Source organism: Dysidea avara, chromosome 12 (genome assembly GCF_963678975.1).
Source record: "Dysidea avara chromosome 12, odDysAvar1.4, whole genome shotgun sequence".
Classification (NCBI taxonomy): Eukaryota; Metazoa; Porifera; class Demospongiae; order Dictyoceratida; family Dysideidae; genus Dysidea; species Dysidea avara.
This window is the reverse complement of record NC_089283.1, coordinates 1,460,651-1,476,089: the sequence shown is the minus strand read 5'-3', so window position 1 is coordinate 1,476,089 and position 15,439 is coordinate 1,460,651. Positions and strand designations below refer to the sequence as shown.

At 38.1% G+C, this 15,439-nt stretch overlaps 1 protein-coding gene across 1 annotated transcript; it reads left to right on the top strand.

Moving 5' to 3' along the window:
- The first annotated feature begins 4,491 nt into the window (after positions 1 to 4,491).
- Positions 4,492 to 14,577, top strand: LOC136240842 (protein NLRC3-like). The gene is made up of 4 exons (XM_066031903.1): positions 4,492 to 4,601; positions 9,034 to 9,294; positions 12,062 to 12,106; positions 12,161 to 14,577. The coding sequence occupies exons 1-4, from the start codon at positions 4,556 to 4,558 to the stop codon at positions 14,413 to 14,415; spliced, it is 2,607 nt and encodes an 868-aa protein (XP_065887975.1). The 5' UTR covers positions 4,492 to 4,555; the 3' UTR covers positions 14,416 to 14,577.
- The last annotated feature ends 862 nt before the right edge of the window (positions 14,578 to 15,439 follow it).

Here is a 15,439-nt window from a genome sequence, read left to right as displayed (position 1 = left end):
TACTGACTTAATATAAGTGATTCAACATTCATAGCAACTGCTGTAGCCACTTCCTGGTCACTACAAGGCAAATATTAACTAGATTTCTGCACTGTAAAGTTACAGCAAACTTACACAGCTAGTTTGTCATCGTAACATGTGCAAAATGTAATGGTTTTTTTTGCTTGTACACAGGTAAAAATTAGTAAAAATTAACTAGTGAAGGTCACTACTAAATGTAATGAATTAGGTCACTACTAATGTCTGCCACAATACTCACTATTTTTAAGTAGTGATGTTCACTATACCAATTTCACTATACTAATTTTGTAGTGACCCTTACTACCCGTAGTGACATAGTGATGGTCACTACAAAAGAGTGTGGCGAGGGTCACTACTTAGTATTGTGGCAGAAATTAGTAGTGAAATTCACTACTAATTTTTTACAGTGTGATATTTTAATTAGGGCATCTAATTAATATTTATTTATTGAACTTTTAACATGTACTGTACAAAGCAACAACAGCAATATAACTTGAGAAATATCAATATACACAAAAGGATATGATGAAATGTGGAGGACAAAACAACAAGGAGGAATCTTGACCACATGCATCAAAACTGCCGAATGTACTGTAGCTGAGTGCTTGCATGGTCACTACCAGCCAGCCTCTGTAAATAATTAATTTTCTTACCTTGGCACTACAACTTCTAAGTTGATTGTCAGGAAGATGTTGGATGATACTGCACTGTAAAAGCATTTCATCCTCTTAGAGAATTTTCTTGAGGGAGTATGCCCCATACCCCACTAGTTAGTCAGAAATTCTGCAGTTTTCTCATTAGCTGAAATCGAGGTTATTTTTTTGAATGCTCTATTTAAATCTAATTATTTGATCCTATATACCACATAGCTATTGGATTCTACTATCACATACCGTAGTTCGTTTTATTTTCGTGCAAAAATTTTTCGTGTAAAAATATTTTTCGCATGATTTACGTAAATGACTGCTCTATTAGAGTAGTTCGATCTTGTATAAAAATTTTCGTGCAAGAAATTTTGGTACAAATTTTGCATACGAAAAACGAAAAAAAAGCAAATTACGGTAGCCCCTAAAAATAATGCAATTGGCAGCATATTAAGTGATAAATTCATTGATGCTACAAATTGTGGCTTGGAAAAATTTGAGGAATGGCTTTATAACGCGCATTCTTCAAAAGCCATAGGATTTCATTACCCATGACAGTTGCAGCTATTGCTTATGGGCCAAGTGTGTATCCAAAGTTTTCTTACATTATCTTGGAGAAACAAATAGGAATATCAAAATCTGTCTATTAGAACAGTCACCCCAATACTGACACAATTAAGCTTTCCTTTCTAACTGTTTGGACGATCATAGCGGAGCACAATACATAAAGAGTATGTGTATCTCCTGGTCCCAGGTTAGGGCTAGTTGTAAAAATGATAATTTTTTTAGATACTGCAAAAGCAGGCTTCGTTCCTAGTCCTACAGTGTACACGTGGTCCTCGAAACGCTCAAGCGACGGCGCTATCAAATTTATCAGGACCCGGCTATGGGCGTTACTACTCAGAATGGCCGATTTCATTAGGATGAAAGCGGTGATGGTGGGGGACGTAAATGCGTTGAAGGTGCACTTCTTACTGCAAACTGATGGTCTGTATAAACGAGATCGCGCCAATTCCTACTCACTGTACGCGGTGTAAAATCACCAAGTTGATCTCAATGTTTACGACAAGGTGGTAGAAGTCGTGGTATGGAACTCTAGTAAGTTTGAAATACGCATATATGAGGTATAGACCCTATCAGTGATGCAACCAGATTTAGTCTCGCCATAGATATATAAACCCTATGGTCTCACTCCACTCCCATGGGGCGGGCGCCGCTAGTCCAAGCCAGACCTTACTACAAGCACTCACTGTAGGTAAAGCTTGGACCCGTCAATTAACTTTGGTAATAACCACCAGAAGTACTTTACACAAGTCAAGTAGCACTTTGCCAATCCAATGAAGTTTAACCATACATTTTCAGATATCAGGCATCACACCACGTCCCTTCCCACTATTTAATGATTTTTGCTTTTCATCAGCACCTGCATGTATTTTTGCTGCCACATGTATTTTACCATTATTAAAGATTTACCATTATTTCATCTGACTAACCAAATATTGAGGATGTGCAGTCCAGTTTTTAAGATTGCTGCACCCATACAAGAGCTACCTTGTGCATTGTAGCCAAGAGAATGATGTGAAAGATTGGTGCAGTGAATTTACAAGTAAGAAGTTGATCCTTGATCACGTGACGAAGGATGACTATATGTAGCTACATCTACAGGAGATAGTTGCCAAACTAGCTATGTTGAGTTAGCTAAATTAGCACTGAAAAACTGTCTTTTATATAGAGGGTATCCGGCCCTGGAGAGTATAGAGGTATGAAAATAAGTCTAGCTAGCTATATTGTGGCAAGTACTAGGGAATGGTGATGACCCACCCGCCCGCACTCTACATTGGAATTTTCTGATGAAAAACAGAAAATCACCAAATAGTGGTCGAAATGACTGTTGTTACTGCCCAGTACTAGCTACTAATTAGACATCAGTAATCATTCCTTATATTTGAGTGTTTATCAGAGTCATAAGACTGTTGGTATGTAAATTTGTCTATTTATGTGTACCAAATGTCAGTGTGATTAGATTACCTGTTTTCACTTTATGGTGATATTTGTAAAGTGTGCAAAAAGAGTAAAGTGAAGCTTTGGTCACAAGTATCTTGGGAAAGTTAGGTGATTTCAATCAAGTTTGGTGTAAGACCTACTGTACTTGGGTGATAACTCCACTCTTAAAAAGTGGTACCATTTGGACTCAAGAACTAAAGATGTATGAAATCTCTTTGCAGTGTGACGTGCTATAGCTTGCTTGGTCATGCAATATAGAAAGTGAATTTGTTGATAGGTGGTGTACAGACAGGAGACTATCCCAAAATGCGTCCACTCTACTGCTATCAATTGCACATCAAGTGTAAAACTTCCAAGTGCACATACTTGACCGAGCAATGACTCGATCTATGTGTAGGTTATCGCACAAATCGAGGTATCTCTGAAGGTCTCTAAAATAGCAAAGATACCATGGATTTGGGCGATAACCAATTTTAGACTATGGCTCGGTACGACTCTGGTCACTCTCTGGTCAATGCCAATAATGGTGGCTTCCTGATCGAATTAGTGTTAAAACAACTCACTGGTAGGCTTCCTAGATGAATACAATCATCTCTATTATCCAGTGATGTTTTCTTCACACTCTAGTGATGATTTCTGATGGCTGTTGTGACTGGAATCCAGTAAAACACGTGATGCATGTGACAAAAAGTTTGTCACGGGTATCTAACCAATTTAGATACCTATCCGCAGGTATCTATTGGATTTTAAATACCTCATTGATGACCAAACCTCAAAGCATAGTATGCGTGCCATAGTCGAAATATACTGAGTCCTATTGACATGGAGCAATACAACAACAGTTCTGCTAACATTTATGTTACAAGTAGCATAAAGAAGGAAGCTTTATCTTCTTTGTACATAACAGATGTGGCAGATGTCTACTAATTATATAGGGTTTCTGGCTTTCTGTTATTCATTTCAAGTCAATTAGATTCATTACATATCCTGCAACCATTTAACCAAACTTTGTGTATATTATAGCTGTTAAAATACATGTATATTATTTTTTGGATTAGTGACAGTGGGAACCAGCTGATGAGGCCAGCCACTATAACATCATGGCCGAAAAGTACTATCAGCAAATATGTTTTGTTGATAAGGCTTCCTGGTTGCGTATGGTTTTTGATGGCACACTGACAGCGTAAATGCTGCAGCATCATTTGAGCTTATAAGGTCGAGCTTCAAGGGGTTTGTGAGTGCAAACTCTAATATTTTTATTAGCTTCAATTGATGCTATATATTTCAGTATTAATAGGAAGAAACTTTGGTACTTATAAAGCAAAAACAAACAGTTCTCGAATGTTACAGCCTTGTCAACTTTATACATGCTAAGAAATTCACTGTTTTACTAAAGCACGTCAACCCAATTATCAAGTTTGGAGCAATAACTGAAAATACCCACTATGATATTAAACCATTTGACAGAAGTTGTTTTCTGAAAGTGATTTGTAGCTATATGGCAGGATGTTTGGAGCAATGATGCAGTGTGCACAGCTAAAGAAGACAGTGTTTTTCGAGAAGTTACCAGTGTGTGGCATACTGGTAGCTAACTTCATTATAATTTCATGATGGATGGTGGATAGATGTGCCAATAGGCCCATTCAAAAAACCATTGATTGCCGAGGGGTAAATAACTCGGAAAATCATGTAATTTGGCCTCTCAGAGTCAAACCAATTTTCAAGGTGAGAACTAAACCTCTGTATCGAAGCTCGAAAACGAGAAATCACTGTTATACTAAGTTATGCGGAAAAATAACCGTAAATATTAGGCGTTTAATAAAATTTATTTCATTTAAAAAATTATTTCACGATCGACGATATTTTTTGAAGTGACGAACCCCGATATGTTTCATTGTAAAGGAATCGACCAGTTCAAGAAGATCGATAAAGGTACGAAGTGAAAAAATATTTACTTATACTAACGCAACGCCAGAACGGTTACAATGACATCACAGTTATTAATTTTAAACCAGGCGCGCGCGCCCACAGCCGGACAAAGGACGGCGGTGGGCGCGCGCCTGGTAAAGTTTCCCTATCTGTTTGTCCGTACGCACCCACGTGAGCAAGGAAAGCTAGCTAAATAAAGTTTGTTTTAAACTTCCACACACATAAACTTTGCCCTGCGGTGGGTGGCGGTCTGAAATACGGGTGTGGTGAGTCTTCGTGAACGGTCTTCACTTTCGATTTTATAATCGTTTAACAACTTCAAAACAACGTTGAGGGCCTCTTAGGCTACCAGATAGAGCGTATCCTTCCGTGAAAGGGGGCGATACCCGTACTTACGCGAACGAAAATGGGCAGCCTCAAGGTTTTCTCTAACCAATTTGCGTGTAGACACACTATAAACAGTTGAGAAGATACTTCATGGGTAATATTTTCGCCATCATAAAATTCCTTGTTTCCCGTCACCGCCCGCATCAATTTTCAGGTAGCTGCGCCAAATTTTAATTATTTGATTATAGATCACGTGAACGTAGGGGGGAAATTTACCGTATGGCGTATAGCCTAAATATTTCGAGGGGGGAAATTTTCGCTGATTTCGCGGTTTTGTGTTATCAATTACATTTTGGGAGTGTTTGCAAATTCGCGAAAATTTTATTTTTAGCAACGGCATTGTTCAACCTCGAAATATTTAGGCTATACGCCATACGCTATACGCCCTCCTCTCAAGCTAACTCAGCAAACAGGAGTTGATGTGTACAAATACTCCTTCCTCCCTCGAACAATTATTCAATGGAACTCCCTTCAAATTCCTAACATCGACACAATAGATCTTGAAACATTTAAGAACGCTGTAAGTAATATAATATAATGTGTGATTGTAATGCTCATTAGCGTGTTGCCCCTAGTGGGCTTTGCTAATTAACAATAATAATAATAAGGTGTTTCATGATAGAAGGAGGCACAGAGTGACCAAGCTTTAAGGTAAACATAGCAGAAGGGTGGAAGATCCTCCACTCTTATTTAGCTAGGTGCATGAGTGTACAGTCCTGGCAGCCTTCAAGATCGAGATACTCTAATAGAGCAGTCAGAGACCGAAATAACAAGAGTCAAGTGTATAATTAATGAACACCTCCCGCCCGTATCAGTTATTATTATTATTATATATTTGATTAGCAGAGCCCACCTGGGGCATGAAGCTAATTTACAAGTACAATTACAAATATGAATTATAGTATCTGTTCAGTGAAGCTTTGAAACTATCTAATTGATCAGCATGAACAATGTCTGAAGATAATCGGTTCCATTCGGGAATGGTGCATGGAAAAAAGGAGTACTAAAACAATCTATGGTAGGCTGGTAATGGAGGAACTTCATGTCATTTCTTGATCTGGTGGTAGTAATTGGTGATGGAGTTGGTAGATAATTTGTTGGAATTTGTAAGATATTATTATAAAGTAAAATTTGACGAGTGCTCTCTCTTCAAAGTTGTAAGGTTAGCCACTTAAGTGATGACAACAATGAACTAATACTATCTCTAACATTTCTTCTCCAAGGTTGGTTCAACACAAAGCGAGCTGCTCTATGCTGAATCATTTCAAGTTTAGTAATTTGATTTTGGTGGTAAGGATCCCAAATAGATGAAGCGTAATCTAATACTGGTAACGCAAACTGCTTGTAGCTTAATTCTTTCACTGCTTTTGAGCAAATGCGCAAGTTACGATTCAAAAGTCCAATTAATTTCATTGCTTTGCCACATGCATAGTCAACGTACGGTTGCCAAGAAAGTTTATGGTCAATGATAACACCAAGATAGGAATGTTGTTCAACGATGTGACCTGACATTGAGCATAAGAATTTACTTTTGTGGTGTTGTTTGGACAGTTGCATGATACAGCATTTATTGATGTTAAATGTCATTTTCCACTTGTCAGCCCAGGCAGAAAGTCTTTGTAGATCTTCCTGGAGTATTTGGTGCTTGATTTGGTGGTCGGCGGCAGTCAATATTGGGCAATAAATCAAACAATCATCTGTGAATAATCTAACTGTGCTCTGAATGTCTGTGACCAAATCATTTATATAAATCAGAAACAGGGTGGACCCAAGAATTGAGCCCTGGGGGACACCTGATGTAACTTTGCATGGGGTAGAATATGAGCCCTCGACTATAACTTGCCGTGTTCTATTGGACGAAAATGAATTTATCCATTGCAGTGGCTTCCCTCTTATTCCATAGAATTCTAGCTTTTGTACAAGCCTTGAATGTGCAACCTTATCAAAGGCTTTAGAGAAATCTAAAATGCCAATGTCAACCTGGGTTCTATTGTTCATGAACTGGGAGAAGTCATGTATGGTGAGAAGTAACTGCGATTCACATGAGAGTTTTGTTCTGAATCCAAACTGGTTGGGACATAACATTTGGTGAGTTTCCAAGTGCTTCATTATCTGACTAACTAGAATATGCTCAAATGTTTTACACAAGATAGAAGTCAAAGCAACGGGTCAGTAATTTGATGGATCAGATCTCTTATCTTTCAGTTGTTGTTCCATTGGGTACGAGAAACAAGCAATATAATAATGATGGCCTAAAGTGGTTTGTTTTAGTCAAGTTACGCTTTGTTAACAGCACATAGCAAAGTAATTACAGAATTACAAAATAATTCATGAATTATGAAATATGCTAAATTACAGTCTTTACAAATCCAATTTTAAAAGAAAATATTTTTATAAATCCAATTATCTAGCTGGATTAATAATAGCAATAGCATGAATAAAATATACATGGTTGATTAATTGCCTATTTAGTTAGAATGGGAAAGTATTAACTGCATGGTTTTTATAAGTGATTATGCAACTACCATAGTAAAACAAGTTGATGTTACCATATGGAGGGAAACTTTGGAGGAGGAAAAAATTAGCAAATCAAGCAAAATATCACTGTTGGCGAAATAAAATTTGGCGAATTGTTAACAAAGCGCACGCCCTATTTAATTAATTAATCGCTGCGCCTAAAGCAAGGGTTTGGAGTGCCACGCTTCTTTGGTGCCTGGAGTCAGCAATCAACTAAAATGTAATACTATGTAGACAGTAGATCTACACCCTCTGGAATAGTGAATATCGTACCTGATATGGTAGCACTCGCTACTTGTCATACCCTTCCAAGGTGAGGTTTGAGGATCACGGATACAGCTAGCTATAGCTACCTAGTAAAGTAGTCAAGGCAGACTTGGCTCTATTATTTATCTAATTTGTCAAAATGACAGGGTGGCTCTAGTTTGATGCCTGGCCCAGTAGCCCTTGGTCGAGTAGAAAATTGTTTAGTTTGAGGCTAGGTTTGCTGTTTTCTTCACTAGCAAAATATTTGGATGGGGAAAATTTGGCGAATTCATGGTCATTCACCAAATTTTAATGGCGCCAAAGTTTTCCTCCATACGGTATGCTACTTCTATACATAACATCAACTTGTTTTACTATGGTAGTTGCATAATCACTTCCTTGGGGCTGAACTGAAATGTACACACTATCTTCACTTTATTCAGGCTCTGACTTCTGCGTTCGCCCTCCAGTACCTAACTGGTAAAGTTGATACTATGAAATGGGACAAATACCGAAGGGCTGAAATAACCAATACATCGTGACTCAATCCACAGGCCACCCGTAGTCTTGCGTGGCCAGACCCTTTCCGCGCAGCCGCCTATCGCACCATCGTGAGAATAGCCACCCAGTCTCTGGCCAACCGCCACACTAGGTGCCAACTAGGCCTGGAGGCCACCTAAGGGATGGAAAAATAAGTAAATGTTAAACACATTATTTTATATCGGAGCACAAGTTTACTTCGCTCAGGTGTTTGTTGACTAAACTGACGTGACCACTTAGGAAAGAGAGTAGTATTATAGTAGCTATATAGTGCTGGGTGAGATACGCTGATTAGAAAAAGAATTTTGACACTTTGTTAAGTACAATAGAAGACTCCCACAACAATAGTATCCACAAATCGACATACACCAGTTCATTATGATTGTTATTTTTTCTTACTGAAGTGTTGTTTGGTGATAATCACTTGCTCGAGTTGAGTCCAAAACAGCCATTTTATCTGCTTCAAGCAAGAGTTCATAATGATGAAAGCTATAACCTGTTAAAACTAATCGGATAATTTTGTTATGGTCTTTCTTTCTGTTCTATGTCCTGTGTAAGGTATATACATTCAGAATAAATCACCAGAAGCTGAGTGTAGCCTCCTGAGGAGTCACACCGGTAGCATTTTTGCCCCATGGAAGTTGTGATTGTGCATTTAACACGTAAAATGTGTGCCCATCACATAAATTATCATAGAGCAGGCGCCCCCATCTGAATTATAATGTTATTTAGAATCTCTCCACAGTTACCAGTACTCCACTAATGAAGGACCTCCAAAATTACATCACTCCACACTATGCTGCTAATTGGAAAGTGATAGGAACACAACTGGGTCTACCCAGTGGATTACTTGACATCATAGAACATGACAATGTGTATAAAAGTGTTCCCTGCTGTAATACCATGTGGAGCACATGGCTTAAGATGGACCCCTCTGCTAGTTGGGAGAAGCTGTTGAAAGTGGTTGGGTCACCTGCAGTGTCCAGTGATCAAGCTCCTGATAAAGGTGACTAGCTATATTGTGTGCACAGCATGTGTAGGTAGGGTCCGCAAACCGAAAAATAGATATCTTCAAATCAACTTACAAACTATAGTCATGTGTAGGGGTAAGCTTAGGTCTAATCAAGAAAACACTAGAGTGGCAGCAAATTTCATCCATCTCTTCTAGTGAAAATAACGCAAAATATCTTGAATTTGATCGATTTTTTTGCCGTCGTAATTGGCAATATTATTCTTTTGGGCCAAAACTCTCTCTCAAGCTTTTAGAGGTTGTCCACTCTTACTATGGAGTATAGGTAGTTTAATATAATTAATATTTGGTGGTGGCGTCGCGTGCATTGCTGATCGGCAAAAAAAGACGTTTCATGATTTGGAGCACAGCAGACTTGCAGGAAATACTGCAACATTTATTGCAGTGATTATACCTCCAAGTCAAGTACCTGTGTGCAGAATATGGTGTGGATTGAAGTTTGTTGACCATCTGGCTGAGGCCAGCCTTGCCAGATTTAGAAAAAATTCCTACACGATCCAACAAATACTGCAGTCTCGTGCACATAAGCACCTTAAGTGTGCTGAATTATGGAAATGATTACTCAGCACAAGTACAAACTTCCAGCGAAGGCTAGATTACGAACAGTTTAATCAATTATGGAATGTGAAACACGATTTTCGCACAAAACCAAGCCCCTCGTAGCTAATATGTAGTTTTACAAAAAATATTGTGGAATATACTTGACAACTACTCTGAGTACAGTTAAATAATCATTTTTATGATTGTTGATCAATTTCAGTGACATTATGTATAAAAATTCAATTTCTGACTGTTCTATAAGAACATCTGACTGCTCTATTGGAGAGTTTCCTTCAAGTTATACATAGTAGCTATGTTGCATTGATGTAAATTGACCTATATAATTTAATACTGGCATACTGCATGCTATAGTAAAATCATTGTGCCTTTGTCTGAAAAATATCTTCTTCCTCATGCTCAACAGGGCTAACAGGTAGTAGCATCTGCATTTTCATTTTGATATGCAATGTACTATTTGGAATGTATATGCTGAGCCCACTTATGCATGGGAGCAGTATTAGCAATAATTATAGTAGCTGTCAAAAGCAGAAACCCTCCAATTCCATATAGTTGATGGTAGGGAAGAGTGGCTCTGCCGACTACTGTGAGGATAAGTAAAATCAAATCAAAAGTTGAGATATACACCTGAAAGCAATCTTCAAGCCAACAGTTTAATGTATGTACATTTTGTTTATCCTATCTGTGTGGGCCACTCTTATACATTCATGTAATTTTCCAAACTACTAAAATTCTGCCTCAAAAACTTCAAAATCAGGACCCAGTGCAGGACAACTTTTCAACTATTTGAATTTTGTGAAAAGATCTTAATATATTAATACGACAAAGTCATCATGATACTTACTCTAATTCAATGGAATGTGCATGGCTACTGCTCTTGTTAAATGTTTGATCTAATTCATTATAACTATGTCAATTTTCAAGTTCCAGTAAATCACCTGATTGGCATCTCATTTTAAAATTAAAATTTCTTTCAAATCACAAATAACTAAACTCCATTTTTGCGTCATGGAAGTAATACTATGTTTTTAATGTCTTGCACAGGATATGATAATAGCTACAAGACATGATTGAGACTGAATAAGTTGGTACTTTAGTACAAAATTAGCTACCAGGAAATATCATGACTTTGTATGATAACTTAGTTTTCCATGCAGGTGTGATTTCAAGGCATGTAAAAACTTTTCTGGGGAGTATACCATCTGATCTTGCATGCTACTGCATTTGAGTATCAGATGAAAGTAGATGATCAGATAATTATAAGCTCTGATTTAACTATTAAAATGGTGTGCATGATTATAACTATGCTGAATGACCTACAACACATATCTAGCTATACATAGCTATATAGATCTGGCCATGCACTCAAGACCTCTGGACTCCATCCTTGCTACAAAAATGATCATCTTACTATGCTCACAGTCATTTATAATCATATCAAGTCAGCACTATTATACTGTGTGGCACTGGTAAGACTTTCATTAGGAGAGTTTTAGTTTTGCACAATAAATTGCATTATCAGCTAACTGTAAAATTTGTCATCAGTAATCAAGCCATCGCTGTAAGTTTATACTTGCTCTGAGCAATCATTTCCATACTTCAGCACATCTAAAAGTGTCAATTTGTATGTGACTGCAGTATTTGTTGGATCGTGGAGGAATTTTCGCTAAATCTGGCGAGGCTGGTCTCAGCCAGATGGTCAACAAACTTCAATCCACACCATATTCTGCACACAGGTACTTGACTTGGAGGTGATCACTGCAGTAAATGTTGCAGTATTTCCTGCGCAAGTCTGCTGTGCTCCAGATCACGAAACGTCTTTTTTTTTGCTGACTGGCGATGCACGTGACGCCACCACCAAATATTAATTAATTATATGAACTACCTATACTCCATAGTAAGAGTGGACAACCCCTAAAAGCTTGAGAGAGAGTTTTGGCCAAAAAGAATAACATTGCAAATTAGGACGGTAAAAAATCGATCAAATTCAAAGTATTTCATGTTATTTTTACTAGAAGAGATGGATAAAATTTGCTGCCACTCTAGTGTTTTCTTGATTAGACCTACTCCACACATGGCTATAATTTGTAAGTTGATTTGAAGATATCGATTTTTCAGTTTGCTGACCCTAGTGTAGGTAAACAATTGTATTAACTAGCCATTTGGTTGTCTTCACTAACTACAGTGACTTCCAAACTCAACATGGACAAGTCAATGGTCACTGTTCAAGGTATAGTGGACACAATATTGTGTGCTCCATTTTATGTGTTGCTGATTTCTGTAGGAGTCACCATATTGTCCGACAGAGTGAGACAGCTTAATATACAAACACGGTTTGCTGTTGACGAAGATGCTTGGCCACCTAACCAGCCACAAGATTTTACTCCACTTTTACTAGTTTACCATGAAGGTCAGCACACTTTTAAACAGGCAGCTTCATGGCAATCAGCTGGATGTGCAAGGCAAATTCGCTCTAAGTACTACCCGCCGGGCAGCCATCAATCACTGAGAGGAGCACTTGATAACAGTAAGACAACTAAACAGCTAGTCAATATCTTGGCTCCACTACAAGACAGTGATAATGTGCAATTTATTTTAGTCGAGGGGTTGCCTGGTATCGGCAAATCTTTGTTTTTACAAGAAATCGCTTACAATTGGGCTAAAGGAAACGTGCTCCAAAATTTCATAATAGTTCTCCTTGTACAGTTGCGTAGCCCAGCTGTGCAGCAAGTGTCACTTGTCACTGATCTTCTCCAGTTGGTCTGCAAACGAGAGGTAAATGCAACAGAAATTGCCACTGCATGTAGTGAATACCTCTTCAACAACAATGGCAAAGATGTTGTTTTTCTTTTTGATGGCTATGATGAATTTCCAGGACATCTACAAAAAGACAGTTTAGTTGCTGATATACTGAAACGTAAGGTGTTACCTCAATGTGGCTTGATAGTGTCATCTCGTCCACATGCCTCAGTGAGACTCCGACAAAAAGCGACCATCAGAGTTGACATCTTGGGCTTTGCTGAAGAGGAACGAAAGTTGTATATTGAACAGTCACTAAAGGGACAGCCACATGCAGTCAAAGAGCTTACCGAATATCTTAAAGGTAATCTGTCTATCAATGGCTTGTGTTTCATCCCCTTCAATATGGTCATCTTGATTTACCTGTATGAACAGGGAATTCCTCTTCCCAGCAATTCTGCACAGCTATACAATTACTTCATCTGCCTTACCATCTGTCGACATCTTGCCAAGTCTGGTCATCCTCTTGAAAATATCATCCCTGATCTAGCCAACCTCCCAGAGCCCTATAATACAACACTTAAACAACTGTCCAAGTTAGCTCTAGAGGGTATTAATAACAACAAGCTAATATTTACCTTGGAGGAGATGAAAACAATTTGTCCAAGAATGGAAGCTATTGAAGGTGCACTCAACGGCTTTGGACTGCTGCAAGCTGTTCAGCATTTTGCACTAACTGGTAAAACGATGACATTCAACTTTGTCCATTTTTCCATTCAGGAATTCTTGGCCGCTTACCATATCACTCTGCTTCCAACAGATGAAGAGTTGCAAATCCTCAAAGCAAAGTTCTGGAATGATCTTCATTCAAACACATTTACAATGTACACCTCACTTACCAGTGGACAGAGATCTGCTTTTAAACGATTTCTCTCTGGTGGGGATGACACGATTGCCATTGCTGAAATATTCTTGAAGGATCAACTGAAATGTCTTCGCCTGTTTTGCTCCTTCCACAAGGCCAAAGATGAAGTGATGTACATTTCTATACAACAAGCACAAATCTTTGATAACAAAGTAATCGACCTTAGTGACACTAACCTATCACCATACGATGTTGAGTGTATTACACTCTTCCTTACTTGCTCACCCCACAAGGAGTGGAAGGAGATTAACCTGTCTAACTGTCATATCCAAGATCATGGCTTTTTTTTGTTTTATCGCAATCTGATGCATTGTGACATCGTGATCAGTGAGCTAGACTTGTCACTTAATGGCCTCACGAAATCATCCTCCTCCTCCATCTGTGACCTCACCATCCACTGTAGAGTGGAAACATTGAGGATTAGTGATAACTACACCATCGGAGAGGACCCTGCTCTCTACAACATATTGTGTTATCCCTCCTCTAGGTTAGTGAGACTGTACATGTGGTGGACAAGTCTATCATCATCATCAGCCATTATGCTCTTTACTGCACTAGCAAAGGGAAACAAACTGCAACAGCTCCACATTAGCAACAATCCTATCACTGATGAAACTTGTGATGTCATTGCTACTACAATGAAGAGCAACACGTCTCTGGTGAAGCTGTGGATGTATGGCAACGTAATGATGATCACTGCAGAGTCTGCTCAATGTCTAACACAAGCCCTACAGCATAACAACACTTTACAAGAGCTATTTATACCCTACTACACTGAAGATGATAAGAAGAAGATTAGATCATTACAAGAAGAAGTTAACAAGAACAGAGAGAGTAGAGGATGTCAAACAAAACTGAACATTTACTGCTGGTAGCTACTTTCCTTTTGTTTTCACTTTGTACTATTATTTTTATGACTGGTAATGGCCGCAAGTGTCTTTTTCTGATTTTGATACAAGTTTTATTAGCCGGCTGGTTTAAATGTCAATTATTGCTAATATTGAGGGGCTGAAATGTAAAGATTGTTATAATTAATATCAGACAATAATTGGAATACCGGTGGTATTAAGGATTTCAAAGATTTTATAAATACAATAATCCATTATTTTGTGAGCAAAGCTAATGATGCTAGCACTGGAGTCATTGAAAGTAAAGTCAATAGCACTGTGTACACCTCGGGCTGCACGGTTCTATTGGCTTAGGTCCTCAGCCTTGATTGACTAGAGCAACTTCATGACAGCAGTTCAGAAATAGAGTAAAGCAAATTGAGATAGCCACAATATGATACTTTTGATGTTTCTGAGATAAAATTACCAACCACTTAGCTATCAGAAATATAATATGATCTTTATGTATAATTATATATACCACTTTAAAGGTGCTGTTCAGGGTTTTACTTGCATATTGCCTGGGCAATATCAAGGGAACGTGGTTGCTTATCGCTTTGATTCCCAACCAGTTCAAAGATACAATATGCTCTGAGACTCATTATTGAGTGACATGGGGCATTTAATTGTGAGTTTGGGTTTACAGGTTAGGCTAGAGGCTCAGTGTAGTTGCTAAGTTTCGACTTAATAAATGAAAAAAATTATCAGTAAAAATAATCATTTGGGAAATGCATGGTTGTGTATTTCTACCCACCATGTGTCAGACCACGGAACAACACAAAGAGGACAGCTAGGTAAGTAACTTACAATCCTAAGTACTTAACTTAATAATTAGATTAGTTATCCATATTGCTGTCAGACCTTCAATGCTGGTCACTGTAAAGCGCTAATAACAATAACAATAGCCAAGTAAGTAGGCTTAATAATTATGGTAAACTAAAAATATAGATACCACAATTGCATTTTCCTGGCATTGTGTGTAATATTAATATAATAAGTTATGTTTGAATAA

What these genes read in the sequence shown, in the direction of transcription:
- LOC136240842 (XM_066031903.1), top strand. Translation starts at nt 4,556, where the DNA reads ATGTTTCATTGTAAAGGAATCGACCAGTTCAAGAAGATCGATAAAG. An exon ending in GTTCAAGAAGATCGATAAAG is followed by an intron (nt 4,602 to 9,033) that starts GTACGAAGTGAA and finishes ATCTCTCCACAG; the next exon opens with TTACCAGTACTCCACTAATG. An exon ending in TGATCAAGCTCCTGATAAAG is followed by an intron (nt 9,295 to 12,061) that starts GTGACTAGCTAT and finishes CACTAACTACAG; the next exon opens with TGACTTCCAAACTCAACATG.